The sequence below is a fragment of the Gopherus flavomarginatus genome, chromosome 5 (assembly GCF_025201925.1).
Source record: "Gopherus flavomarginatus isolate rGopFla2 chromosome 5, rGopFla2.mat.asm, whole genome shotgun sequence".
Lineage (NCBI taxonomy): Eukaryota > Metazoa > Chordata > Testudines > Testudinidae > Gopherus > Gopherus flavomarginatus.
In genome coordinates this window covers 87728082-87755815 of record NC_066621.1, presented here as the reverse complement: position 1 = coordinate 87755815, position 27734 = coordinate 87728082, and the positions used below count along the sequence as shown (strand labels likewise).

General features: G+C 46.8%; 1 protein-coding gene across 2 annotated transcripts; it reads right to left on the bottom strand.

Annotated features, from left to right (window-relative positions):
• Positions 1 to 302: 302 nt before the first annotated feature.
• Positions 303 to 27734, bottom strand: SLC39A13 (solute carrier family 39 member 13). 2 transcript variants are annotated; one of them, XM_050953586.1, is made up of 10 exons: positions 27576 to 27734; positions 20105 to 20407; positions 19385 to 19498; positions 17692 to 17813; positions 14640 to 14792; positions 9935 to 10024; positions 9121 to 9171; positions 8725 to 8857; positions 8511 to 8610; positions 303 to 2834 (listed from the first exon to the last, which is right to left on the bottom strand). In XM_050953586.1, exons 2-10 carry the CDS (start codon positions 20373 to 20375, stop codon positions 2804 to 2806), a joined length of 1065 nt encoding a protein of 354 aa, XP_050809543.1. In that variant the 5' UTR covers positions 20376 to 20407; positions 27576 to 27734; the 3' UTR covers positions 303 to 2803. The 2 variants fall into 2 exon arrangements, with proteins under 2 accessions (XP_050809543.1, XP_050809542.1); XM_050953585.1 differs by lacking the exon at positions 303 to 2834 and adding an exon at positions 5417 to 7450 and having other exon boundaries at positions 27576 to 27733.

Sequence of the window (27734 nt, the reverse complement as noted above, 5' to 3'; positions counted from 1 at the left end):
ACTGAACCATACTATACTGTGATTAGGAAGTGCCCCTGGCTTACCCCACACAGGCACAGCCCGCTGCAGGCAAGGACGCTAGGAAGCACCTTCGCAGCAGCAGCTTCCCCAAAGAACAGGTGCTGACTTTGCCAGGGGATGCTCCAGGCCTGCCCCTTCCTGTCCCCACTCCACCTCCTCTCCAGAGTAGCCACATCCCCGCTCCTTCCCCCTCCCTCTCGAAAGTCCTAAGCACCAGCAAACAGCTGTTTAGTGGCACTTAGAACTTTCTGGGGGTCGGGGGAAGAGTGGAGATGTGGTGCTTCCCCTCTCCTCCCCCTCCCTCCCAGCGCTTCATGCTTAGGACTTTCTGGGAGGGCTGGGGAGGAGCAGAGATGCAGTGCTTCCCCCTCCCTCCCAGAAAGTCCTAAGTGAAAGTCCTAAGCACTGGGAGGGAGGGGGAGGAGACAGAGAAGAGGAACTTGTGCAATGCTCCCTTGTAAAGTCGCTGCTCTTCCACAGAATCTTACAAGCAGTGGACAGAGCAGTCAACCAAACTACATTATAAGGGAGCACTGCACAACTTTAAATGAGTATGTTCCCTAATTGAGCAGTAACGTAACTTTGAAACAATGTTAAGCCAGAGGATGTTAAGTGAAGAGTTACTGTACTCTGTTGTTTAGCCATTGCAGCATTGTTTCAGTCCTCTTACTATATTTTTTAATGTAGGGGTAAACATTTAATTTGCACCTCTTTTACGGTGTTTTTAAATAGTTTCCATGCTGCTGGCAGGCATTTCGTGCTGGTGACTGTTCATTTTACTCTCCATTTAACTAGCTTCCTCATTTTTGTGTAGTGCCCCTACCCTACCTCACTTCATCCGTGATGACTTGTAAAAGCCCATTGTATCTGTAATAAGAACAGAACTGTTCAAAACTGAAAGCAACACAAGCTTTTAAAGTAACATTTCAGCTCATTACTTTCAACTGAATTCTATAGTCTTTAAGGAGGGAGAAATGAGAAAATTCACTAGGAAAGTGTTACTAATCAGTAACTTGAGTTCTTAAGGAGAGTCACAGTACAAATCTACACTCTTGGGATGGAGTTGCTCACTTTACACAAACCTAGCTTTGGTAGGAAATGAGAAAATTGGAGCCTCCAGTGAGTCATTCTTTGAACCCCATCCTTTTTTCAGATTCTGCCATATTTAGTAGATAAGATTGGGGTGGGGAAGGGGAGTACAGGGAGAATTTCCCCTAAATCTATATTACAGTAACTCCTCACTTAACGTTGTAGGTATGTTCCTGAAAAATGCAACTTTAGGTGAAAGGATGTTAAACTAATCCAATTTTCCCATAAGCTTTAATGTAAATGCAGGGGGTTAGGTTCCAAGGAAATTTTGGGGGGGCAGACAAAAGGCATTATATACTGTACTGTGCAGTGGGGGGGAGTTGCCCCGGTTTACCCCTGGGGCTCAGGGCTGGGGGTGCAGGGTCTGGGAGGGAGTTAGGGTGTGGGAGGTTCAGGGCTGGGGCAGGCAGGAGGTGCAGAGCACTTACCTGGGGCAGCTCCTGTTTGGTGCAGGGGGTGTGCAGGTGGCTCTGCGCAGCACAGCACTGCCCCCATGGCCACAATTCTGGGAGCTTCCCCCCCAGGGCAGGCAGGGCCACCCAGAACGCAGGGGCTTTAGGGGCTGCAGGGCCCTGGGCTAAGGGAGCCACAGGGCCCTGGCCTCCAGCTCTAACGCCCCTTTCGGAATGTGGCCCTGCAAGGACGGGCCAGAGGACTCAGGAGCAGGGGCAGCCGCGCAGCCAGTGGCCAGAGAGAAACGGCACTTTCCCCTTCAAAGCCAGTTGGAGAGAAGCAGCGCTTTTAAGGGTGGCCCTGCCTGCTGGGGGGGGAGGGAGGGGGGAGCTTCCCCGCTTGCTTGCTTGCTCCCTCCCAGAAAGTCCTAAGTGCTGCCAAACAGGTGGGGGAAGCCCTGGGAGGGAGGGAGAGAGAAAGAGAGGGGAAGGGGGCAGAGAAGAGGAACTTGTGCAATGCGCCCTTGTAAAGTTAAATGACGTTATAAGGGAGCACTGCACAACTTTAAACAAGTATGTTCCCTAATGGAGCAGCAATGTAACTTCAAAACAACGTTAAGTGGGAGGACGTTAATGAGAAGTTACTGTACACTACAGAGCCAGAGCTAAGAAAACAATCACGAGAAAAACCCTAACTAGGGAAAAGCAATGGCCAGCTGACTAAAGTGGATGTAGAGGTAGATCTGACTTGCTGTTTTGCAGGCTGTAAGGAAGTGAGGGTGTGCAGCATCCACACACCCAACACAGCCTAATCTGGAATGTTCTAAGTCTCAAAGAAAAGATGGATGTTCCCTTCGCCAACAGTCAAAACTTCCCAGAAGGTTACACACTTCTGGGGAGCACACAGGGCACCCCAATGGTGAAAAGCTACACTGAGAATACTCAGAAAGTTAAGAAACAAAGCATCATGATTTTTTAAGTCAACAAAATATGGACAGCTGCAGTTGCAGACATTCATTTATGATTCTTCCTCACCACCTTTACCACTTTAATGTGGAACAAGGCCTAAATAGCAGAAAAAGCCCTTTGATTGTATGCAATGAGAAGTAGGCTAAAACTGAGTCAAGTTATTAAATACAGCTTCTCCAGAGGCACAAAATCTCTTCTGATCCTGGCTGTTTCATGGGACTTATTCCTCCAGCTGCAGCTTTATCACTGTTCAAAGCCAGTTGTTCAGACTTTGTCTCTGCAAAATTGCATCCAGGAGAAACTCAGCAGTTTGCTAGGCCTGACAGAGAAGTTTAACCCTTTTCTGGGCAATCCTTGAGTTGCCTGAATAAAAAAAATGGTCTTTATGAATCTTTAGACTAGAAATCAGCTCTCAGGAACAGAAGCGTGTATCAGACATTGTCTTGCCTGTGCTAAACCTGGACAATATAGGTGCATGCTCTCAGCCAGAATGCAAAACCTAAGCGTTTATCCACACCATAAACCCCACCATACTGGGCAGCCTGCTTCTTCTGTCACTGCCCCCGTACCATGTCTACTGTGCCTGCTGGAGCCAAGACCTAACTGTTTTGGGGAATTGTGCTGAAGCCTGTTCAAATCATGTTTTAAGCTGGTTCTCTAACGGCCGTCTGTGTTGTCCATGTGGGAACCACACTCTTGTTAGTAACTTAGAGTCACAAGATGTAAAGAGGAATTACAGGACTAACATTCTTCTGCAAGTTTTTGCACATGCCTGGTCAGAAGCCATAATCACATCAAGAATTAAAAATGAATTGGAAATGTTGCATTTGATTTAATCTGCACCTCTCTCTAATCTCCAGAAAATTAGTGTTTCCTAAACCAGTCAATTTAAAGACTCATTCTCTCAGTCTTACTACCTACATCCAACATCAATTCCTGTTTCCTCCCCATACCCTCTTCCAGCTCCTGTTTCAGGGTTTTTGTTGTTGTTGTTGTTTGGCACAAATGATTCACATTTTTAATGGAAAGCATTTAATACCATCCAGTGCTCTCATCACCTGATAACTGCTTAGATAAGGGGGTTGACTCTTTCCAGGATTCCCCATCTTGCCCCTTCTGACCTGTCTTTGTTTGGGGAATAGAAGAAATTCCTCCATGAGCTTCTTGCTAAACTTCTTGGCTCTTCTTGCATTCGCTGTTTGATGGGTTGCTGCGGGGCACCCATCAGAATGTGAGGAAAATTGGCTTGGCTTTAGTTTTTAAGGAAGGTAAGTGATAATTGGGCCAGAGATGGAAACTCAGGTCACTCCTCTTAACTTTCTATGATTTTCTGGGCTGTGAGCTGTCATATAGCTGCTGCCCTGGAGAGGGAGCAGAGACAAAATACACCAAGCCAGCTATGGTCAAACCACATCCATGCTAATCCAGGAGTTTCCCATGACAGCAGGCAGATCAGGTTGTTTAAAATTCATAAGGTGCTTTCAGTAGCAAAAGCTTTAGGAATAGATCATGGAATAGGGCCTATGCGGAGCCAGGCATAGCTTGCTAACTGCAGGGGTATTGCTCTGTGGTCCACTGGCAGTGGAAGAGAGAAGGAGTTTCTTTACCAAGAAAAACAAACCCACACTCAGTACCATTTATTTCATCTCTATTGTCTCCATGCAGATCAGATCAATACAGATGAATGGGAAAATGCATAAGAATAGCTGAAAAAATAGAGCTAGAAAATAGGGTTTTTTCTGCATTTCCAAAAGTGACAAATGTAGTGGAGTGGCTAACAGCCTCCCTCCCACAGGTCCTTGTTTCAGCATGCAGTGGAGCAGCTAACCATTGCTCTTTAAGGCCTTGTGCTGCCCTTGTGGGTGCAGCTTCCCAAGAACTGCAGACTGAGTCCAGGCTTGGGCTGCCAGTCAAAAGAAACAGCTCCGCGATTAATGCTTCAGTGTTACCCACTGCATATTCCTGAACGCTGAGCACAATCCCTGCTGTGCTTTACATTCTTGGCCAAACCCAGCACTGATGCAATAGCACCAAGGCCCAGGCACTAAGCCCTGTAATGCACTGGGCCCTTAACATAAAAAATGCCAACCAGATTTTCAACTAAAACTCTTGGGAAGTGCTGGGTGTACATACATTTGCTTCCTCCCGACTCCCACACCAGAGGTTTTGTAGCTCCAACACCCAGTTAAACTAGCCACACTGTGGTGGAAATGGTATTTTGGGGTCTCTCTGAGTACTTAAGTGCTAGTGGTTATCTCTGATGCCTGAAAAGAAGAGGGTGAATGCTTGATTGGCGCTCACAGCAGCTGGATGATATAGGCAGCAGCTGTCATGGGAAGGCAACTTTCCAGAGTCAAACAGAGCATTGTACTGAAACAGCCTCCTTCATGGCTCCAACAGATCTAGCTGGTAATGTAGGGACAGGTGTAAGAAAAGCTGCAGGGATTTCAATCACTGGCCCATCAGCAGAGAATGTTGCAAGCAGAAGTTCTCAGGCTCTCTCAGGGCCGGTGCAACCATTTCGGCAACCTAGGCGGTTGCCTAAGGTGCTGGCATTTGGGGGGGCGCCATTTTCTTCTGCAGCAACCGTGTTGGCCAGATCTTCGGCTGCCCTGGTCGCTGCCAGCATTTAGGCGGAGGGAGCTGGGCAGGGGAGCGCGGGGAGGACAGCCTGCAGCAAGTAAGGTCGGGGGGGGGGGGTGGCACGCAGGGGAATTCTCTGCCCCAGTTCACCCCTGCCCTGCCTCCTCCCCGAGCACGCCGTGGCCACTTCACTTCTCCCACCTCCCAGGCTTGCGGCACCTAAGCTGATTGGCACCGCAAACCTGGGAGGCGGGAGAAGTGAAATAGTCATGGCATGCTTGGGGTGCTCGTGCTTGGAACAGGGGTGAGCTGGAGTGGGGGGGTGCCTCAGGGCCGAGGGTGGGGAGCTGCCGCAAGGGGGGTGCCTCGGCAGGGAGGGCACCTCGAGGTGGAGGGTGGAAGCTGCCACGGGGGGGGGCACCTCAGGGCAGAGGCACGAGGCGGGGAGGGTGCAAGGTGGAAGTTTCGCCTAGGGCGCAAAACATCCTTGCACCGGCCCTGGGCTTTCTTCAGAAAGTGGCAGGGAGGCTACCATATGGAAATAGTCAATATTTTCAAAGCTCTAAAGGAAATGAGGGCAACCTGTTCTGGGCAGTGCTTGTGGCTTGTTACTGCCTAAGCCAACCTGGCCACTCACTGGAGCCCTAAATGACCTGGACAGTATCAGGAGCCAGCCCTTTTCAAAAAGGCCCTGGCTACACAAGAAAGCTGTATTTGTTTAACAAAAGCAATTTAGAGACAGACTTAAATTGATGCAACCCTTGGTTAATGGCAGAGCTCATTTGTATCCTATGTGATGTCTGATGGCACAGGAAGGATTCAGAACACCCTGTTGTGGACTCTTATTTTGTGCCTCACATAAGGAGGTTGCATTAATTTAACTACATTGGTTCTAAACAGATTTAATTAAAATCAGGACAACTTTCTCCTATAGGTAAGGCCTCAGCAAGTGTGCATATGTTTAGCGAGTTCTGACATTCCAGAGGAGGTGGGGCTATCATAGCTGGTAATCCCCATCAGTAAAAACCAGGAATTTTTAGATTTAGTTTTACAAGTCGGTTAAACTGGCATCAGATGGGATCCCAGACACCACATGACTTCAACTCAAGGGCACAGTCATGGTTACACTCAAGATTCCTTCTCCCAGCTTTAAAACCACAGTGATTTCAGACTCACTTTTCATCCTTCTCACTGGCAGGTTCCCCTTTCCAGCATTTCTCAACCTTTTTGATACCAGGAACCGGCTTGCTGCCTTCCTAAACTGTGTCGGAGATCTCAGGGAAGAGCACCAGTCCATGGACCGAAACACTGCCTCTATCCATCTCTTCCACACACACACACGATGTTTTCTTCTCTGCTCTTTCTCTATGTATAGTCAGTGTTTTCTCTCTCCTCCATTTCTCCTCCCCACATTCCTCCTCTGGTGGAGGCCAGAGTCCAGGCCCTGCTCACTTTCCACCCGCTGATGAGAGGCCTTAGGAGGCGGGCAGTGACTGAGCAGGTTTCCCCCAGATACAGATGAGCTGATGATCTGGGATGACAGGAAACATTTGCTGACCATTTCTCAAATATGCAACTAGGCTGTGTTGAACAGGGGAGGGGATAGGTTCTCTAAACAGAGGAGTTAAGGTTAACGGCAGAAGCTTTCAGGATAAGCTATATAATCTCCTATCCCAACCTGCCACAAATATTAGGCCTGATTTTAAAGCTAAGGCAGAAGAACTCAGAGAGGCAGACTGTCCAGGCTGACACCATCCCATTTTTCTACTGATAAATGAAGGCTGAGTGGGAAGAGGCCTTCTTACCTCTATGCACCTATGTGGTTTTGATAGTACCTTTGCTCCTGCTAGGTAGGCTGCACTGGGGAATGTTGGTGGTTTTCTGCTGCTTTGGGGAAATTGTTTTCTCTCTAAGCCTGGAGTAGCAGGTAAATCCTTCTTTGCGAGATACAGGGAACTTGTCTATTCACTGAGCAGCTTAAGGTGTGCACTTCCAACACTTGTTCTTATTCCAGGGTGAGACAGTATGTTCTCCTTGGAACAGGTTCTCGGTTCATTTCTGCTCCTTAAAAGCTTTCACTCCATAAAACACCAACCTTGGAAGCCCTAGTTTGTGGGATTTTAACAGAGCAGGGATAGAAGAGCCAGGGAACGGAGTCCAGCATCCCCAGTGACTCCCTCTTTTTTTCAACTGCCTCTCACACTAGCAGCTGGACCCACAAGCGCGCACACAGGAAGTTACATTAGTGTTCCTTATTGCTTTGTAACAGCTCAAAGTCAATGCAGCTCTGAGAGGCAGCATGAGGAGGTCTGAGCAGAGGTCATTCTGTAGTGAGTGAGAGCAGCACCATGACTGTAATGCCTGTGCACAGGAGAAGGATCTGCTGCAGGGAGTTCCTAAGGAAGAAACAAGAGAGAGTCAGAATGGGCCAGGAACCAGTCCCAATCTGCAGAAGTACAGGGGCTCTGGAGTCCAGTCTCTTATGCACTCTGCCCCTCTAGACTGGTCATGGAACTGGGCTGTTGTCTGAGTGAAGACATGCACATGGGCAAGGCAGCCACCTCCAGGAGTAGGAAAGATATTCACAACACTTCCATGTGTGTGGCAGAGAGATGTCTGAGAAACCAGCCTAATAGGAGACAAGGCTGGATACTGGAAGTGGTAAGGATGTAGTGATCATTCTGTGGAAGATTGGTACTATTGATGACAGTAATGAACAGAGAGCTGGGGTTTGTCACTGAATGGCAGCAGCAAAAAGGACTATTTCGTGAAAACAAATGTTGGGAAATTAATAAATCTAGGGAACAGAGTGCAATGGGAAGAATTAAAAATCCATCATAATGGAAAGTGACTGAGAAATCTTAAGTCACAATAACTTGCTATTCCTCTGAAAGAGAATGGTCCCTAGTTCCCTGCAGTGGCAAACTCTCAAAGATCAGAAGGTTAAAAAATAATTGGAAGTACATTGGCTTTGATGGGAGCTGAATGCATTCATGTCAACAGATGAATTCAGTCAGTATTCAGTATCAAATTGGCATTGATTGCTTGTTTTATACCCCCACAATGTCAATTCAGCAAAGCACTGAATTAGGGATGGTGAAGGAGTAGATATCCTGAGGAAAGCGTTAGGTCAGGCGCTTGGCTAGAGAACAGCCTAGACTGAATCGCTTCTATCTAACATGCTCAGGAGCCAGCACGTTATATTAGAGATAGGCTGTGATAAACCTTTCAGTCAGCGTGCCCTGTATTAACTAGCAGCCAGAAGCTGAGTACCTGGCACAGCACAGCAGACTCTGCTAGATACCATCTCACTTCTCACGGGGCTTGGGGAGAAAGTGCTCACCTGCTCCCAGGAACAGAGCAGTAGCATCCAGGAGGCTTTACCACCATGTTCCCTCCCACACCACAGCAGAAATGCTATACCAGCATACTAGTAACCACAATGGAGTCACTTACCAGGGATTCTTCTCCTCTAGGAGATCAGGCACAACGTTTACCAAGGCGATGTACAGGAACCCCCCAGAGGTGAATGGAAGAATCCAAGCTACAGTTTCCCCTGCACATGCAGTGAAAATCACCATTAGTAATGAGACGGGATATAGGAGAACAGACAGAGGAAAGTAGGTACACAAGCAGACACATTCCTCAATGCAGCCCCAATAAGCCTTACCTGTCTCTTTAGGTGACTGAGAACAGATTGCAAAGCAGGTTCCTAGAATTCCACCCAGAGCTGTGGAAAGCTGCATCTTGGCTGCACTCCAGCGGTCAAACCCAGCCCGGAGCAGGATGGCAAAGTCTCCTACCTATGGGAAAGCAGAATCAGTGGTTACTGATCCTAACTCTCCTGAACACAGAGACCAGCATTAACAAAGGTGACAGCTCAACGAGGAACATGGTGGGTGAACACCAGCACTCAGCACGGAGGAGATCCTCCAGGGAAAGGAAAGAATGATTCAGAGCAGAGGTAACCCCCACCAGCCCTCTTCCCACAGAGGGCTGCTGTCCTGCTTCAGACCAGGTCCTATCTTCCCAGCTCCCCTGGCAGCAGGTTGCAGATCCTTCTCACCTCATGTGGGATTTCGTGCAGTAGGATTGCCATGGTGGTTAGAAGCCCCACCTGCAGAAGATAAGAAAAGTCTATTAGGAAATGGTCTCAAAGCTCAGTGGTGCTGAGAGTACAGCCCCCAACCCCTAACATGAATGGACTCTGGCTACCCTGTGTTAAGTGCTCAGTATAGAGACTCCTTCTGGGGCACCTGGCATTGGCCACTGTCAGTAGACAGGATACTGGGCTAGATGGACCTTTGGTTTGACCCAGTACAGCCATTCTTATGTTCCTATATGAGATAACTACCTGGCTCATGCATGCCTAATGCAGGGGCCGGCAACCTTTCAGAAGTGGTGTGCCGAGTCTTCATTTATTCACTCTAATTTAAGGTTTCGAATGCCAGTCATACATTTTAACATTTTTAGAAGGTCTCCTTCAATAAGTCTATAATATATAACTAAACTATTGTTGTATGTAAAGTAAATAAGGTTTTTAAAATGTTTAAGAAGCTTCATTTAACATTGAATTAAAATGCAGAGCCCCCCAGACTGGTGGCCAGGACCCAGGCAGTGTGAGTGCCACTGAAAATGAGCTCATGTGCTGCCTTTGGCATGCGTGCCATAGGTTGCCTAACCCTGCATTAGAGCCAGAAAGGCTGTGTCCTGAGCAGGGCTGCTCCCAGCTGTTTTCTCCAGTACAGCACTGTCTTGGCAGCTACCCCTTGGGGACGGGATCCCCAAGTCATTTACTTGGCAGGCAGGCACACACTACAGCTGAGAGAAGGGTTCTCCCAGATCTCTAGTTTGGCAGATGGGTGCGGCACAAACCTTACCTTTCTGCTAACCAGGAAGCTGGCTGCCACCGCCAGGCCATGTGTGAAGTTATCAATGGTATTGGCCAACAGGTTAAGGTATCCACTGATCTGCAGAGGGAAGTCAGAGGCATTCATGAGTGAGGGAATCTGATGAGGTTCAGGGTAGGGGAAGCATCAGGTACAGCCACCAGGCAAGTTACCCACTCTAAGAGCAGGTGAATCATGGTTGGGCAGGGTTGGGCAGTTGCTTCAGACAGGACACTGTATTGCCACGTTCAGCTCTAGTGCAGACAGGTGAAGCCTTAGGGTTGAGAACACCATCTGAGTGGGGAAGGGAAAGAGAGGTACAAGCATAGAAAGAGCTCTAAAGACAGAGAGAGGAGAAAGAGGCTTACTAGAGAAAGGGAACAGAAGGAAGGAAGTCTAGAGGAATAAATCCAATTATAAAGCAACAACATATTTCAGATGGTGTCCACAAATGTGCATAAGCAACTGGGTTCTAATATAAATAGAGTCTGTTTTCTAGTCAATTGCATAGTTTAATATACAACTTGTCAAAATGTCTCCTATGCAAGACATGGGAGGTACAATGCAGCAGAGCTAATGCTGCTGGTAGAAACTGAAATTTACTTTTTGTGGTTAAAAACTTTAAATATTGCATTAAATGCGAAAAACAAGAAGAATTTTGCAGATTTTTTCTTCTTAAAGAACAGGAAACAAATCAAAGGAAAGTGCTAACAGCCCCTAAGAAGTCAATTTCAATTCTGATGGACCTACTTTAAGGTTGGCTGCTGCCTGTTGACATATTCTGATAAACACTTTTAACCAACTACAAGCAAGTACCCACCTGCTGCCCCCACACTGGCTTGTGTCCATCCCTTTTTTAGTGTTTTCTATAGTGCCCACCACTATAGTATTTAAGTTCTGCACAAATTAATTCAATTTACATAGCAATGTCTCTAGTGGACTTCATGGAGTCTTCTGCGCTTTTGTGGTTCTAAGAAACTGCTTAAAACATCTCATTCTGGCTAGTGGGAAAACGTTATCACAGGAAAGACATGCACTAAGGTGATCAAGCTCTAGATTAGCCTAAATCTTTTGGAAGCTCATTCCACAGCTGTACCCGCCTCACTGAGCACTATCTCTTGCTCTCATGTACTTTGAGAATCTACCTCATCCTTAAGTAAATTGTTCCAATGGTTAATTACCCTCATTAAAAAATATGCCTTATTTCTAATCCTGAATTGTCTAGTTTTAGTTTCCAAGCACTGGATTGTGTTATGCCTCATTTGGCTAGATTAAAGAGCCATCCACTTCATCATGTAGGTACTGGCAGACCATGATCAAGTAATCTATTAACCTTCTCTGAGATTAAAAGTCTTTAGTCTCTCACTATAAGACATATTTTTCAGATCTCATATCATTCCTGTAGCTCTTTTATGAACGCTTTCCAATTTTTCAGCCTTTTTAAAGTCAGGCACCAGAACTGGACACAGTATTCCAGTTATGGTCTCACTAATGCTATTTACCGAGGTAATACCACCTCCCTATTCCTACTAGATGGATGTATAAACGGGAGACTAAGGACTGTGTTCACCCTCTTAGCAGCAGCACAACAGGAGCTAATTTTTAACTGATTATCTACCGTGGCCCTTACGTACTTCTCAGAGTCACTGCTTTCCATGATACAGTCCCCCATCTGTTAAGTGTGATCCCTCACTCTTTGTTCCTTGATGTACAACCTTGCATTTGGCAGTTCAGATAAGCCAACCTTATTTAGCCTGGCAGGTTGATCTGTATAACTAAATTATCCTCATCATTATTTACCGCTTATTTACTGAATTTGTGTCATCTGCAAATTTTTACCAGCAATGATTTTATGTTTCTTTCAGATAACTGATACAGATATTAAATAACGAGCTGAGACTCCCTGATGGACTCTACCTCCATTGGATGATGATTCCCCATTTACAACTATGTTTTATGATCAATCAGTTAAACTGTTTTCAGTCCACTTAATATGCGCTACATTAATTTTGTATATTGCTAATTTTATCAGAATGCCGTTTGGGACTAGTCAACTGCCTTACAGAAGAACACTATGTTGACACAGTTACGTTTATCAACAAAACCTGTGATATAATCAAACAAGACCTATTTTCCATAAAACCAAGTTGGCTGGCACTAACTATGCGACCATCTTTTTACATTTTTACTGATTATGTCTCACATCAGCCTTTCTATGATTTTGCCTGGGATTGATGCCAAGCTAATCAGCCTGTAGATTCCCGTGTCCTCCCATTTCCTTTAAAATACTGGCACATTATCATACAATTTTTCTTCCCCTTTATACACACTGAACGTAGTATCTTCCAATCGGTGCACTACTCTATGTGCATGCACCAGAGCATGTGAAAGTCACGCACATGAAAAGTACATAGTAAACTAGATTTACACAGCATCCTACATATTAAAGGATAACAAAGAGTAGCAAAATAATTTAAGAAATAGGCAAAAGCAGAGATTTAAAATAAAAGGAAACAGAATTAAAAGAGGAAAGGGCTGAGTTTATAAGAAGCTTTTAACTGAGTGTAGTCAAGTTGTGCACTAGCCGGCCCATGTAACCACATCTTATGGTTACCCTCTCACTTCGTTCTCTAAAGTTTGTCAAACATATTTGCTGCATGTTGCCTTAAAAATTAAACTGTAAGCCTTCTGAGGCAGATATGCTCTTTTACTGTTTGTACAGTATCTAGCACAATGGGGTCCTGATACTCGATTGGAGTCTATAGATGTGTCTGTAACACAAATAATAAAATAGTGAAAATTTTCTTTCATATGTAAACCATCAAAAGTCAGTCACTAAGCTAAGTTAGCTGTGTAGTTAATTGCCTCAGTCCCCAAACTGCTAAATTATTACAATTACAGATGTTAGAGAAAAAAGTCTATGTCAATAAAGAAACTAAAAATAACATAGGTATGAAAAAATGAAAATAATGAGGGGATAATCAAAAACACCCCAGGCTCTCAGACTATTATTTGAGACAATCTGATGAGTTCACTGAAGATAGCACTGGGGTAACATATGCACAAGGAGCTGAGTTATCATTGTGAAGACACAGGAACTGACTTTGAGAGCTTCCCTTTCCAACCCTGATATAGTTGTGTATGGAATTTTTAGAAAGAGTTGTCCAATCTGCTCCAGGTACTCTGATGTTTCAGACATGGTTAAATTAAACAATTCACTCTTAAACTTTCAACATTTTTCTGTGAATGGCTCTGTCCACAATCCACCAGACCAGGTTTTCAGGCACCCTCAATGAAGAATTGCTGAATTTCAAACCTCTCCCTTCTCAACACATAATAACAATTCCACCTGGGAGCAGGTGTAGGACACTGCACTCCCTCCTTCTGCACTCTGGGTTCAGCTTGCTGATCATTTACAGTAACTCCTCATCCTAGGGTGACCAGACAACAGGTGTGAAAAATCAGGACGGGGGTAAGGGGGTAATACGAGCCTATATAAGAAAAAGACCCCAAAATTGGGACTGTCCCTATAAAATCAGGACATAGAATCATAGAATATCAAGGTTGAAAGGGACCTCAGGAGGTCATCTAGTCCAACCCCCTGCTCAAAGCAGGACCAATCCCCAGTCAGATTTTTACCCCAGTTCCCTAAATGGACCCCTCAAGGATTGAACTCACAACCCTGGGTTTAGCAAGCCAATGCTCAAACCACTGAGCTATCCCTCCCCCCACCCTAAGTCATCTCGGTTAATGTTGTTTCGTTGCTGATCAATTAGAGAACATGCTTATTTAAAGTTGTGCAGTGCTTCCTTATAACGTCGTTTGGCAGCCGCCTGCTTTGTCCACTGCTTGCAGAAAGAACAGTCCGTTGCAGCTAGCTGGTGGGGGCTTGGAACCAGGGTGGACTGGCAGCCCCCCTATCAGCTCCCTGCTACCCTAAGTTCCCTGTGCGGCAGCCACCCGGCAGGCTATCAATTGCCGGCAGTTCAGCTGTCCCTCCCACCACAGTCACATGCTGCTCCTGCCCTCTGACTTGGAGCTGCTCCTGGGAACCTCCTGCTTGTTTGTCGGAGGCGGGGAAGGGGTAAGAGAGGAGCTAATGTCTTCTCCATGTAGGGTGGGGGAATGACAGGACAGGGCTCAGGACAGAGGGAGCTTCCTGGGAGCAGCTGCTGTCTCAACTTGCTGATCTACTTAACAAGGCAGTTTACTTAAGAGGGGGATCAGGTACTCAAAGGGGCAATGCATCTCTCTCTCTCTCACACAGGGTGCGTGTGTCTGTCTCAGTCTGCCATGCTGTCTCCCCTTCCTCCATTCGTGCTGCCTTGTAGAGTGTGAGGCACATTAACAACGTGTTAACCCTTGAGGGCTCAGCCAAAAAACTAGTTCATCATTTAGCAGTAAAGCAATCCCTGAGAAATATCCCACCCTCTGACTTCACAACCTCAACCAAGCTTCACAATCATCATTGCTGGGTACAGTATTAAATTGTTTGTTTAAAACTTATACTGTGTGTATATACGTACATGTGTATGTAGAGAGAGAGTCTTTTGTTTGATGAAAAAAATTTCCCTGGAACCTAACCCCCCCATTTACATTAATTCTCATGGGGAAATTGGATTCGCTTAACATCGTTTCGCTTAAAGTGGCAATTTTCAGGAACGTAACTACAACGTTAACCGAAGAGTTACTGTACCTTGATTCTTCGGTCTGGTGGGCAAGACGAGAGAGAGGAGCCATTACACTGAGCGATGTTTGTCTCTGCTCTTTGGACTGTGCCTGCTACTTTCTGCAGGGAAAAGCTGTTTCCATTTGGAATCCCTCCGGAAGGTGCTTTGGAATTATTGCCCTGAATCAGAGAGAAACAACTGTTACCACTCTCTGACCTCCAACAGAAAGTGTGCTAAAAGAGGGGCCTAGAAAGTCTCCCTCAATCCTTCCCTCCCTAAAGCCCAAACACAATGCCCTTTGGCCTCCAATCTAGTAACCAGAGCCTGCAGAAATGGAATAGATTTCTGGGTGGCTTTATTCAAGTTTTTGAAATGGGATTCATATATTTAAGTAGCTGAGCTAAAAATTGACCTGCACTTGTTGAAGCAAGAAAGGAATCTGAAAGACATTATTTTAATGTCAAGTTTCTCTGCTGGGCTAGAAACACTCTAAACCCAATACAAATTCTTCAGGAGCAGTGAAGTTTGCTAAAGTGCACTGGACCAGGGATCAAAAAAGTAACATTTGGTCCTCAGTGTAAAGAATATAATGAGACTCTACAACAAGGTTGTATATCATGGAATGGGGGACATCAAACCTCACAGTATCACATAATAGAGAGAAGGTTAGGAGACAGGGCTGGGATAGGTGTATCAGCTCCACACACTCACTCAGGTTTACAGATCACATTTAGCTGTTCTTTGCAAACTCTTTTCAGTGTGTGGTCTCATTTTCTCTTACCTAGAGGCATGGGACCAACAAGAGCCCAGCACAGTTCAGATGCCACCCAGAAAGTCTGTAGATTCCCAAGGGCTGGCCCCTTTATGCTCCATGTGCATAATTCTGGAGCTGACCTCTCATCCCTTTGTGAGTGACCATTTATCCTTTGTTGCTAGGTGACTCCTGCCTCATCCACTATATCACATAAAGTGGCCAATCACAAGACCCTTCCATTGTGACCAGCTAATCCCATGGACCAAGGGCCCAGAGTGGTGGTGAGGATAATTCCCACTACCCCAGGGAAACAGCAGGGAACCTCTTCTTCTAACCATGGTGGATTTTAATCAATCACCAAGAGGAAAGCCTCAGTTGAAATAATCTATTTTAATCAACATTTTCATTTGTACTTCACTTATTTTCTAAAGAAAGGTGCATTTTCATTGGTTGACATAACCATTAAAACATGGTGATTTACAACTAAATAGAGCCTTTACACTAGATTTTTTTTTTTTGCTAGTTAGGAGGGTATATCAGAACTACACACATTTATTTAAGCAACAACATAATATTTTCAGATTCTTATTCATTGTACATAATTAGTATAATAGAAAATGGTGAATGTATTGCTTATTTACTATTGTTGTGCCATATTTATAAAGCTTGACCTCAAAAGGTATGTTTCCCTCGATTCTTACAGAAAAAAAGCAGCTTTTAACTCAAAAGTTTTTGATATAGACTCTTGGATTCAGCATATTTATTTTTTATTTAAAATATTTTAAAGAGACTATAAGTTTAAGCCTTAACATATCATTTAGATTTCTTTTTAAACAGGTTTTTAAAAAGAATAAATAAATATAATTTAAATAACAAAATAAATCCAATTTAATTTAAAAAATCCAAAGTCCAGGGACAAGAAATGCCAGCCAAACCCACAGGGCAAGAGCTTAGCTTGGAGATGAAAGGTCTCCTTTCCCAGGTCCAGAAGAATGGAGCAAGTGCCCAGTCACATGGCTCTGCCCAGCACTGCCGGCCTCCCAAACCACGCTCTGAGTTAAATCACAGCTCCCAGGTTCCCTTGAGGAGCCTGCCAGGAGGGGAGGGTAATAATGTGGCAGGGTACTATTGGAGAAGCCCTTAATCAGTTCCTGCCTCTCCAGCCCCAATCAGGGAGAATGGATTGGGGTTGGGTGAACCACCCTGTGTTTGCCTGGTAACTGACCACACCTGACAGCCTCATTAGCATGAGCTATAAGGCTGGAAGGAAGTGAGAGAAAAGGGGAGGTAGAGACACAGGGTATGTCTACATCTACAATTTTGCAGCGCTGGTTGTTACAGCTGTATTAGTACAGCTGTATAGGGCCAGCGCTGCAGAGTGGCCACACTTACAGCAACCAGCGCTGCAAGTGGTGTTAGATGTGGCCACGCTGCAGCGCTGTTGCACACCACGGGGAAGGAGACCTGCTTGGAGGGGCGGTCGGGGAACGCCAGAGCAAACCGCGGGGCAGGAGACCTGCTTGGAGGGGGGGTCGGGGAACGCCAGAGCACACCGCGGGGAAGGAGACCTGCTTGGAGGGGGGGTCGGGGAACGCCAGGGCACACCGCGGGGAAGGAGACCTGCTTGGAGGGGGGGGGGTCGGGGAACGCCAGAGCAAACCGCGGGGAAGGAGACCTGCTTGGAGGGGGGGGGTCGGGGAACGCCAGAGCACACCGCGGGGAAGGAGACCTGCTTGGAGGGGGGGGTCGGGGAACGCCAGAGCAAACCGCGGGGAAGGAGACCTGCTTGGAGGGGGGGTCGGGGAACGCCAGAGCACACTGCGGGGATACCTGCTTATTCCACGGAGGTCAATAAAAACGCTGGTGAGTGTCTACACCTGATGACCAGCGCTGGTGATCCAGCTCTGGACCCTCTACACCCGAGGCACGACTGGGTGTACGGCCAGCGCTGCAAACAGGGAGTTGCAGCGCTGGTAATGCCCTGCAGGTGTTTACACATCCTAAGTTGCAGTGCTGTAACCCCCTCACCAGCGCTGCAACTTTGTAGTGTAGACAAGGCCTAAGAGAGGGAGATCAGGTTCAGAGGGAGTCTGTTGCTAGCCAGGCCTGTGGTAGGCCAAGCAGCTGTAAAGCCTGTATATAGTGGAAAACTGGTGGTGGGAAACTGCTCACAGATAAAGAACATGGGTGTTGCACCAGATTGAAGTGTCCCTGAATCACAGAGGAGAGAAACCAAGGGGCCAAATTCAGAGAGGCACAGTGTGTACCCCGTTACAATGCAGTATTTGTATGGCAACTCCTTTCCCCCTTCATCACCCACTCACCACGCTAGGCCATTCTTGCTTCTCGCTCTCTAGGAACATCTTCTCCAATGCCAGGAAGGTCAGGAAACCAATGATCACCCAGAGGCCAAGAAGCTTCTGCTGCTGCAAACTCTGCCCACCTCCTAGAAAGCAAAAGAGATCTCTGTTTGCATTGTTGGGGTGCCTGAATGGTAAGCCTCACCCCCAGTACAATGTAGCTTGTGACTGAGAGACTCGAGACAAGAATATAGGGCAGAAACCATTTCCTTTATTCCTATTAGAAGCACAGAACAGACACCCTGCAGAAAATCCCATTTGCTTCATCTACTTATCTTTGATCCAACCTAGGGCAAGTGGGAAACTAAGCTGCACATCCCCAGTACTCCAGCAATGGAGTCTAGCCTGTCTCCTGGGTACTCTCAGGAGCCTTCTAAGCCCAGCTTCTAAGCATCTCTTCCATAAATTACTGTGCAAAGGTGAGCAAGGCAAAAATCTCTTACCAGAGACTACAAAGAAGCTTGTATCAGCACAAATCCTGCATCTGAGCCTGTGTGAGTAGCAAGTACAGACATGAAGGTTGTGCTTTGGGAAGCTGAGCCAAATATCTATCTTCCCCATCAAACCACACCTGGGCAAATTATTAGCCCAAGGCTACAACATGTTCCTTTCAATGAGGGCTGAGATTATCAGATCCTCATCTGTTTGGCCTGACTGCAGGGGCAAAGACTGTGCTCCAGTAAGAAGACATGCAAAAGCATTAGAAATGTGACACGGGCAGGACATGCAAACTTGGAAGCTTAAGACAAGAGAAAAGACTAACAAGAGAAGTGAATAAGCTGCAGCACAGAAGGTGCAGCCACTGGAGGCCCAAGACACTGGACTCTGCTGACACTGCCTGTGCAGTGAAGATGGAAAGGAGCAGGGGAGAAGCAGAGCTTTGAAGAGGGATTCTGAATTTCCACTGCTTAGGTCCACATAACAAATTATGGGAAATCCAGGCTGTTCCTCTATCTCCTACATTCTCAGGAAGGAAAGGATTCCACAATTCCTTAGGCAGAGATCAGTGGGAATCCAGCCCTTGGTGGGAGATGCTGTGACAGAAATCTGGCCCCCCGCAGTACTGTTCCCAGAAGAGTCAGGAAGAATCTCTCTTCTTACTGAGCAGCTACTACCTATAGGGTTCAGCAGCACTCAGCTTGTTATGACACTAGTTTGCCCAAGAGCAAACATAACTTATTACTTGTCTCCATGGGCCCTTTAGAAAACAGCTACAGGAAAGGGCTATGCTAGTTCTTTCCCAAGCTTTATCCCAGGACAGACCAGGGCCATCTCAGCCCTGGTGCTCAGTTTGCTGGCTGAGTTGAGACTCTGCCAGCTGCACCTTTCTTTCCTCCCCACCAAAGAACTCTAGCGACTGTCAATTTCCACCACTTCTCCTCAGGCACAGCCTGAGAGGTCAGCAGATTTGGGATCTGTTGTACCAAGGCAGGGGATGGAGGAGTGATTCACAGAGTCAAGGATCCCTTGATTCACAGAGACTGCAGGAGCAGTATCCGGAGAAAGGCAGGGGCCCTCTAGAGCCCACCAGGCACCTACCTAGAGAGATATGGAACACTAAAAAAAGCAGCATGGTGCAGATTCACAAGAAAACATAGCAGCCAGTGCTGGAGGCTGGCTCCGGCGCTCAGGGCATTAGTACAGTGCCAGGTATTACCTGCAGTGGCGCTGCAGGTGTAGGCCCAAGCCTCAGGGAGGAGGTGGAGAAATACGTTCCCCAGAAGCCCACCAATTGCAAAACTCAACAGCTGCTTCAAACGATTCGATCCCACTGAAAAACAAACAAATGGCAATCACCACCCACGCCTGGAGCCCAGACCCCTCCTGACAAGTTGTATGAGACACACAAATCAGGAGCCATTGCAGCCTGAATTACCAGGGAACGTGAGGAGGGAAAGCAAGGAAAGCAATCGTGTGGAGACAGACCTCAGGGCATTGCACTGCCCTGAGCGAGCTGTGGGTGGCATTGTGCCTCCGAACCTTGTGCCCTGGCAGTGAGGCTCAGAGCATGCACTGTACATTCAAGGGGCATAGGTGAGGGGAGTCTGTACTCCACAGAAGTGGAGGAGCATGTGAGCATCCCCCCCACCAGGATCCAAGTTAGAGAATGCTCTTCATATGAGCTCTACAGCTGAAGTCGCAGAACCCCACACTCAGCTGGGGAACTACCTGCCCCATTTTTAGGAATGGCACGAGTCACCCATCTTATAACAGAAGTGAGCTGTGTCTACATTTCAGTATGCAGCATTTCTAGGGCACCAGGAAGAACCCAGCTCCTGTGTTAGACATGAGAACAGTGCCCCATTCAGTCAATGCCTGTGGGGGTTGGGGGGTGGGACATTGGCATCAGGAACAATAAGCCAGAGAGCAGATTTACCTTCTGATCGCAGAGCAGCTCCTGTCTCAAGGGGAACTACCAGCAGGGGGAAGACTCCACTCAGCCCCACCATAACTGAGCCAATCAGAGGAAAGATCCAAGCATCCAGTCGCTCCCCACTGAACAGAGTTCCCCAGGAGTTGGCCTCTTTCTCACACAGAGGACTGGAACCAGTGGTGGCCTTGTCCACTTGGAGCTCCTGGGCTTCACAGGGGATGCTGAGCAGAAACAAGGCAAGCATCCCATGTAGCAGAAACCTTTTCCCTCTCATCGCTGAGCAGTTTCAGCCTGGCCGGCCAATCTCTGAAAGGAAGGAGGAAAAGCTGAGTTCTGAGAGAAAATGCAAGACCCACAGCTCATCCCTCAGAGTCCTTGTCCCCTTCCGGAGGAAATCATGGCTTCTCAAACTCATATATCCTCTGTCCTTCAATTCCCTTCCTGGATAGCTTGGTCCTCACATATATTCCCCTTTGCATAGGGAACCTGTATTTTCCTCTTCTTCCTGTTTCCTCTTAGTTTCAGTTCCTGGATTTGAGCAGATGACGAGGGCAGGGACATCTTCTATCATTTGACATCTGAAAATGCCTGTTTGGTCCCTCAGTCTCCCCTTGCCATGGGAAGGAGTCCAGCCTCCTGCACCTTCCCTCAGCACTTGGTTTCTCCAGAGTCTTTGCTGCTCAAACTGCACCCTTAGACAAAGTTCCCTCCCTGTGGGATACACTGTCCCAGGTGGGCTCCAGCAAGGCCCTTGTATAATGGAGCTATAAAGATAAAAAAAGTAATGAGGTGATTTTAGGGAGACGATGAAGCAGAAGCTCTGTCTATACTTGGGAGCAGGGCAAATGCAAATCCACAGTTGAGACATGCTAGAAGATTAGTGGGATAAATGGCACTGAAGCAGTGTGTCTACTTTAGGGGTCTGCACATCAATGTACTGGAGCAAGTTTTTCTGGCCTAGACAAGCTCTCAGACCCCTCAGTTGAGGCATTTTTCTTAAAACCATCTTTAAAAGGGGAGTAATTTTAATACATCTGGGCCTCAGCAGCTATAATGGAAGGGACCAAGAGCCTTCATGTCCTGCTGGATCAAAGTCCTGCTCCAAACACAAACTGCCTGCCAGTTGGATGAAAACTTCTCTGATCATAGCTGATCTCCAGATAGCAAACCTCTTGAGAACCGTATTAATTTTCAGGGAGAAGTTCTCCTTCCAACTGTCTCAAAAATATTCTCCCTGTTCTCCCTTACAAGGAATGTCACTGGGAATCAGATTAGAGATTGTTCACTTGTTACAGGCATAAATGCCAGTGCTTTGCCATGCGATGGGTAGAATTCCAGTCATGGCCCTCAGCAATCACAATGAGGAGATTTATGCAACACAACTATCTCCAGCAGAATCAAAGGATTATAAACAACACATCTAAAATCCACCAGCTCTGCGTAGTGTCCTGACGACAAACCGTCAAGTCTTCACAGTCATCCCAGCAATCAGACACTGGGTAATGCTTGGGGTAAGTGTTAATGACAGAACCACAGGGAGAGGAAGTTGCATCAGAAGTGGTCTCCACCCCAGTTGTGTAGATGAAAACCTCCTGTTGTCAATGGAATGCATCTGGGACACTTCCATGCCATCTGGCTTCCTTCACACAGTTTAGCTCTCTCTCAGCTACAGCCCTGCACTGGGACCTGCACAGCTACTGTAAAACCAAGGGACCCGGAGAACCCTCCCAAAAAGAGGAGAGTTCTGAAAGTTTTAGCCATCTAGTATCTAACTAAGCATCCTCCCATTGCATGAGTGCATAGTGAGCTGAAGGTTTCACACACATTAAGGGCAGAAATAGCTAGAGGTTAGGGGAAAGTATAGAGCACAATCTTCTCTCTACTAAACCAACTGCAAGGGAGTCTGCATTTACAGTATTTCCTGTTATAAATCACCAGAGAGTTCAGCACCTTTCCCAGTCTGATTCTGTGCTAATGGAAACTGGTGCCCTTAGTGGCAGAGTGAGAGCTTGGAAAATGACTGACAACAGCTTCCTATACCAAGAGAGTAGCCATGCTGGGCACATCCCAAGCAGCAGAGCTCTCGGCTGGCCCCAATACTAAGCAGAAGGGCCCAAGCTTAGGCAAAGAACAATCCTAACAAAACAGCTGCTTTCATCAGAGTTTGTGTTGTCTTGAATGAGGAACATTGGAAATAGGCCCTAACCCCTAACGTCCCCACTTCTGCTGTACAGTTGTTACCCTGGGGGTGTGCACTGTCACAATTTGAACCACAGAGAAGATCAGGCTGGAAGACAAGCTGCCACCACAGCTCATATCACACAGGGGAAGGCCCTCTCACCTGCCCATCCTCCCCAAACTGGGTTGGAACCACCGAAATGAGGGTCCCGCATCTGCCCAAGACCAAATGGCAAATAAATTGGACACCTGAAGCTCCGTTTAGTCTAAACAACAAAAATCCTTTTTAGAGACAGGAGTATGAGGGGCAAAAAGCAAATCCCAAAAGTTCACAGCATGGAGCACAACTGACTGCAGATCTCTTAGCAGGATTTGCTCTAGCAAGAAGTTTAGGGAGATGACTAGGGAGACTAGAATTGTTTCTCCAGAAAAGAGGTGACAGTTCCTTAAGGGACAGCAGAAGCAGAACCAGATTCTCTTACTTCCACTCATGTCAATTAACTGTCTGAGACTTCAGGTTTGTTCTTATTAATAAAACCAGAGCAGGAAGTTAGACATCCTCCCAGGTGAGTCAGAAGAGGCCCACGGTTCTCAAGTCCCTTTTCTGGTAGCACAGGAACCCCACATATTCCTCCAAGCTTCTTACCTGTGGGCTGTTAGGAATTTATGACAAAGCAGTGAGGGACTGCACACATAACAATTCACCCATATCTACCTCCATGCCCAGAAAGATGCTTAGAGCAATCCCAGCATTTTTATGCTGTTTATAGTGCCCAGTACTTTACAGCTTGCTATTCATAGCTCCATAGTCTCCTGGATTCTGTATCCCTCTGCTATAGACTTCTCAGCAGGCAGGATGCTTTTCACTGCCAGTGAAAGTCTCTAAATGCACATTACCTACAGGGAAAGCCAGATTAAATAGTCACCTCAAAAACACCACTAAAAGCAACGAAGTGCGCAGCCAGGACCCACACGCCTCAGGCCCAAAGCACTCAGGGGAATGGAGGAAGATCTATCATGGTGTCATTAAAGTCACAGGTTCATATCACATTCCTGGTTTTGCGATTTCCCCCTATTGTAGGCACTCAGCTACCACAGCAATGGGAGCCAGATAAACAACTAGAGAGACAGAGAGGATCTCAGATGCTCCACTATAGTGAGGAGGATTTTAAAAGCACTAGGTGTACTAGGATTTAAAGCAGACCTGACACTGTGGAAGTGGATGATAGATTCAATATACGCAACAGACACAAATGGTCAGGGCTTATTTAAACACTTAATTTGAAAGACAGTAGCTCCAACAGCACAGCACCTCATCATACTGGGGTCAGGACCACCTTAAAGGAGAAAGTGCCCCTTACACAATTACAAGTACCACTCTCTGTGGCACCAGCCTGTTCTGTGGAGGTCTCCTATCCAAGTACTGAAGAGGGTTAGCTCTGCTTAGCCCTTTCAATCACAGCTCTAGAGCATATATGACTGAAATAACTAAAAGTATTCCCAGCACAGGAGCAATAGATGCCACAACAGACAGTGAAAGATGAAAAGAGGGATGGAAATTTTGCCATTCACTCACTCCTGGTGGCGGTGGTGTGTTGAATTCAAGGCATGAAAATGAATCACATTTCCCCTCCCAGTGTGCAAGCCTAGAGTCTAGCCTCCTCCCCGGGCACTTACACAGCAAGCAGGCTCTGCAGTAGTCTTTATAAAAATGCAAACAGAATTAGAAATGCAGATTCACACCAAGATAAAAATCTACTGCAAGTTAGAAAAAGGAAGGAGAGATAAAACCAAATATTTACACAAGATGCTCCTGGAACTGCCAAGTCCCCTGCTGAAGCTGAAGGAGACTTCTAGTTCTTTCTGCAAGCTGTTTTCTGCCAATGCACCTGGAAAGTTCATCCCAGCCCTCCAAACAACTCTCAAGTGCTCTGTGCGTGGCAGTGAGTTCACTCTGCTCCTGCCTCCTCCCCCTCACAGCCAGTAGCTCTGCTCTTTCAGACAACGGGGCTTTAGCAGCTTTTTGGCACAAGCCCACGTTCCATCATGATGACACTTTAAATGTGCTTGGAAAAATTTTTTATAGTTATTTTCCCTGGAAGCCATGGAGCCACAGTGGAACACTACGCAGAACAGAAAAGTTATTTCACTGAAGAGGAAATGGAAACAGCAGCTAGCAAATTCTCCCAAAGCCTCATTCCATCAGCCCTGCAGTAACCTCCGGATTCCTACTGAAAACCCCAACACTTCTGACAAGGATTACAAGGCTCGCCAACTTCCAGTTAATTGCCCCAGCATTCTGTCTCTCTCAGGGAGTTTACCTCTCAACCACATGCCATTTCTGAGAAGCTCAAACCACTTCATAGTACTCTCCCTTTCCCTAGGATCTCTCACATAAGAATATCTTGCTTTATTTAGAACCGCATCTCCCCCTGTGGAATGCATCTCTTTCTACAAAGCATACATACATGTGAACATCACAATACCCATAACTAAAAGCTGCATACATACAGCTAAGAAGGGCAGCAGGATTAGGAATACAAGAACAACAACACAGAAAGGTCCAAGGTCCAGCAAATTCAGAATCTCATCTCTAACTGCAACCAATTCTGAAATCTTGAGAGGAAAATGTGAGGTGGGGGTATTTCTTCCTGACCTCACCCAGGCCAGCAATAAGCCTCATCCCGCAAAAGACAGGAAGAGGTGTTCCCAAACCAACTTGGCAATCAACCTTACCCCTCAGGGATAGGTGTGATTTCTTCCTGACTCAACCCAGCAATCAGCCTCAGGCCCTGAAGCAGGAGTATTTTAGAGCCTTCATAACATTTACCTTAGAGCATAAACAGGCATCATCATGAGCTTGCCACTAGATTTTCTCCACCAGCTAACACATATTTAGAAAAAAAAAACAGTATATTAGCTAATGTGTTCAAATTCTACAACTAGATTTTGAACACATTAGCTAATATACACCTTTACCCCGATATAACGTGACCTGATATAACATGAATTTGAATATAATGTGGTAAAGCAGTGCTCCGGGGGTGGGGGGGGAGGTACTCCAGCAGATCAAAGCAAGTTCGATACCATGTTATAGGTGAAACCATGTTATAAGATTTTTTTGGCTTCCAAAGACAGCATTATATCAGGGTAGAGGTGTATTAAGAATGTAAGGCCCTAGATGGCATTCCTGAAGATACAGTTTTTATCTAAAAGGAAGAGACATCTATAGCAGTGGTTCCCAAACTGGGGTTTGTGAATGTTACAGGGTGTTCTTGGGAAAAAATTCCCTAATGGTGGATACAGCTGTCCATAGGGACCGGGCAGCACAGGGCCAGCAGCCTGGAGCCTTGGGGACTTCCAAGAGCTAAGCAGATCAAAGCAAGCATATCTATCACACTGAGGAGATTTAAACTTCAAGACTCCTTATATGAAATAGAAAGGGAGGTGGATATTTTTTGCTGTTTTTAAAGTTAAATAGGCTGCTAGTGTTGTTTTTTAAATTACTATGAAGAACAAGTTTAAGCTTTGTTGTAACATGCATTGTTAGCCTGGACTGCTCAAGACTTAAATGCTTGTGCAGGAGGAACTCTTCGAGTTGGCTTCTTAAATATCTTCATGCTGTTTCACATCTGATACTCCTTGATGAAACATAGGAGCCAGAGGCACCAGTACGGGGAGGGGGGGCAACAACAGTCACATGCCTCCCCCCCACAGGTCCCTCCCCTTTTTTTCTGGCAACCCCTGCAGGCCTGCTCCCACTTCTCTGGCGGTGCCCCCACTCCAGGCCTGGGGTGCATAGGGGCTTTACCCTTGCACCCCTTTTTTCTACTGGCACCTCTGATAGGAGCCTTGTCTTATAACTGGCTTAATCAAAAGTGATACAAGCTACAAAAGTGAGATCTTGGAAGAGCGTTGCCATTTTCATAATTAATAAATAAGCATGTCATAAAAACAAATTTTATATTTCCAAGATCACTGCTTTTATAATTTATGCTGAGGTAAGGGAGAAAATCCCTGGAAATATTCATTTTTAGGAGGGAATTCACAAGACTTGACATTTTTGTGAAAGGGGTTCGCGAGTTGTTAACGTTTGGGAACCACTGATCTATAGCAATCTTACCATGAATGACTGAATCTGTCAGCACTGAATTTCATCTAAGTAATGCACATCAGAAGGAATAATTGATCAACTCATACAACTTACTAGGTTATAAATTAACTGTAACCTCTAAGGGAAAAGAGCTGTGTTGTCACTATAGGCAATGCAATGAAGTTCTCTAGGTCACTGAACAACAGCAGTGAAAAAAGTAAACAAGTTGATAATATGGTATTGAAAATCCTGCAAATGTTATCATTCCATTATTAAAGGTGACAAAGGTTGTCACACCTATAGAGGAAGTTGTGTGACACCTTCCACTCTAAGACCTGTTTTCAGTTGCTAATAACTTTGCCAGACTTAAGCCATTCGAGCTGATTTATAGATCAGTGGTATACATCTCCTGGAACACTGTTTCACTCATCACCCTGTCTCCAAAGGGATATAGCAGAAGTAGACATAGAAGATGAAAATTATTAGAGACAAAGACAGTTATTACTGTAAAAAGGAGATGAATAAAAAAGATTATTGAAAGAGCCAAATAAAGTATTGAATGGTGCAGTGAAGCAAGAACAGGTATTGCTTTGCTGTTCATTTCTCCTGTAACACGGGAACAAGATAACAGCCAATGAAATCCAAGGGCAGCAAATTTAAAGCTGGAAAAAAGAAACATTTTTACACAACACCCAATTAACCAGTGAAACTCGCAGCCACCAGACACCCGAGGCCAAGCGCTGGGCAGAGTGTAAAAGAGGGTTTAATGTTACTGCGGCCCGGGGGGCACCTCCGCAGGCCCCTGGACAGGCGCGCAGCGCCAGCGACACCAGCCCTCGGGGCTGGGCACAAGTCAGGCTTAGAAGCTGCTTCTGCAGCAGGCTCCCGCCGCTGCCGCTCAGGGCTCCGGACACCAGACCAGCGGCCGGGGCAGGTCCCGCGATCCTGCGGCAGCGAGTCCCGCCAGTGACGGGCGCTGTCAATTCAGCCGCGGGGACCGCGCTGCACTGATGGTCCCTGCCCGGAATCTCGGTCTCTCAGCTCCCCTAGGACCATCACTATTGCCGGCTGGGCCCGGCCGCAGGGACCCGCCGCCCCTGGGTGGGGGCGCTGGGCGCCGCCGCCGGCCCGGCTGGGGCTCCAGGCGGGGCGCCCTGGGAAGCGCCGCGTCCCGCTCGCTCCCCACCCCGGGCACCCAGTTACCGTGCGGCGGCGCGCTCCGGGCTGTCCCTGCCATCCAGCTGCGGCTCCGCTCGGGACTCCCCGGCTGGCCTCTCGGCCCCGCCTCCCAGCACCAGCCACGTCGGCCCCATCCCCTCGGAACCAGAGTCACCGTCCCCGCCCGGACAGAGCCCCGCGCGC

Bases quoted from the DNA above. Each gene is read 5' to 3' on its own strand.
- SLC39A13 (XM_050953585.1), bottom strand. From the start codon at position 20,375: ATGAGAGGGAAAAGGTTTCTGCTACATGGGATGCTTGCCTTGTTTCTG. The intron at 19,499-20,104 runs GTAAATCTGCTC...TTTGTTTTTCAG, and splicing joins AGCTGCTCTGCGATCAGAAG to TGGGATCGAATCGTTTGAAG. The intron at 10,025-14,639 runs GTACAGTAACTC...TTCCCTCTGCAG, and splicing joins CACCAGACCGAAGAATCAAG to ATCAGTGGATACCTTAACCT.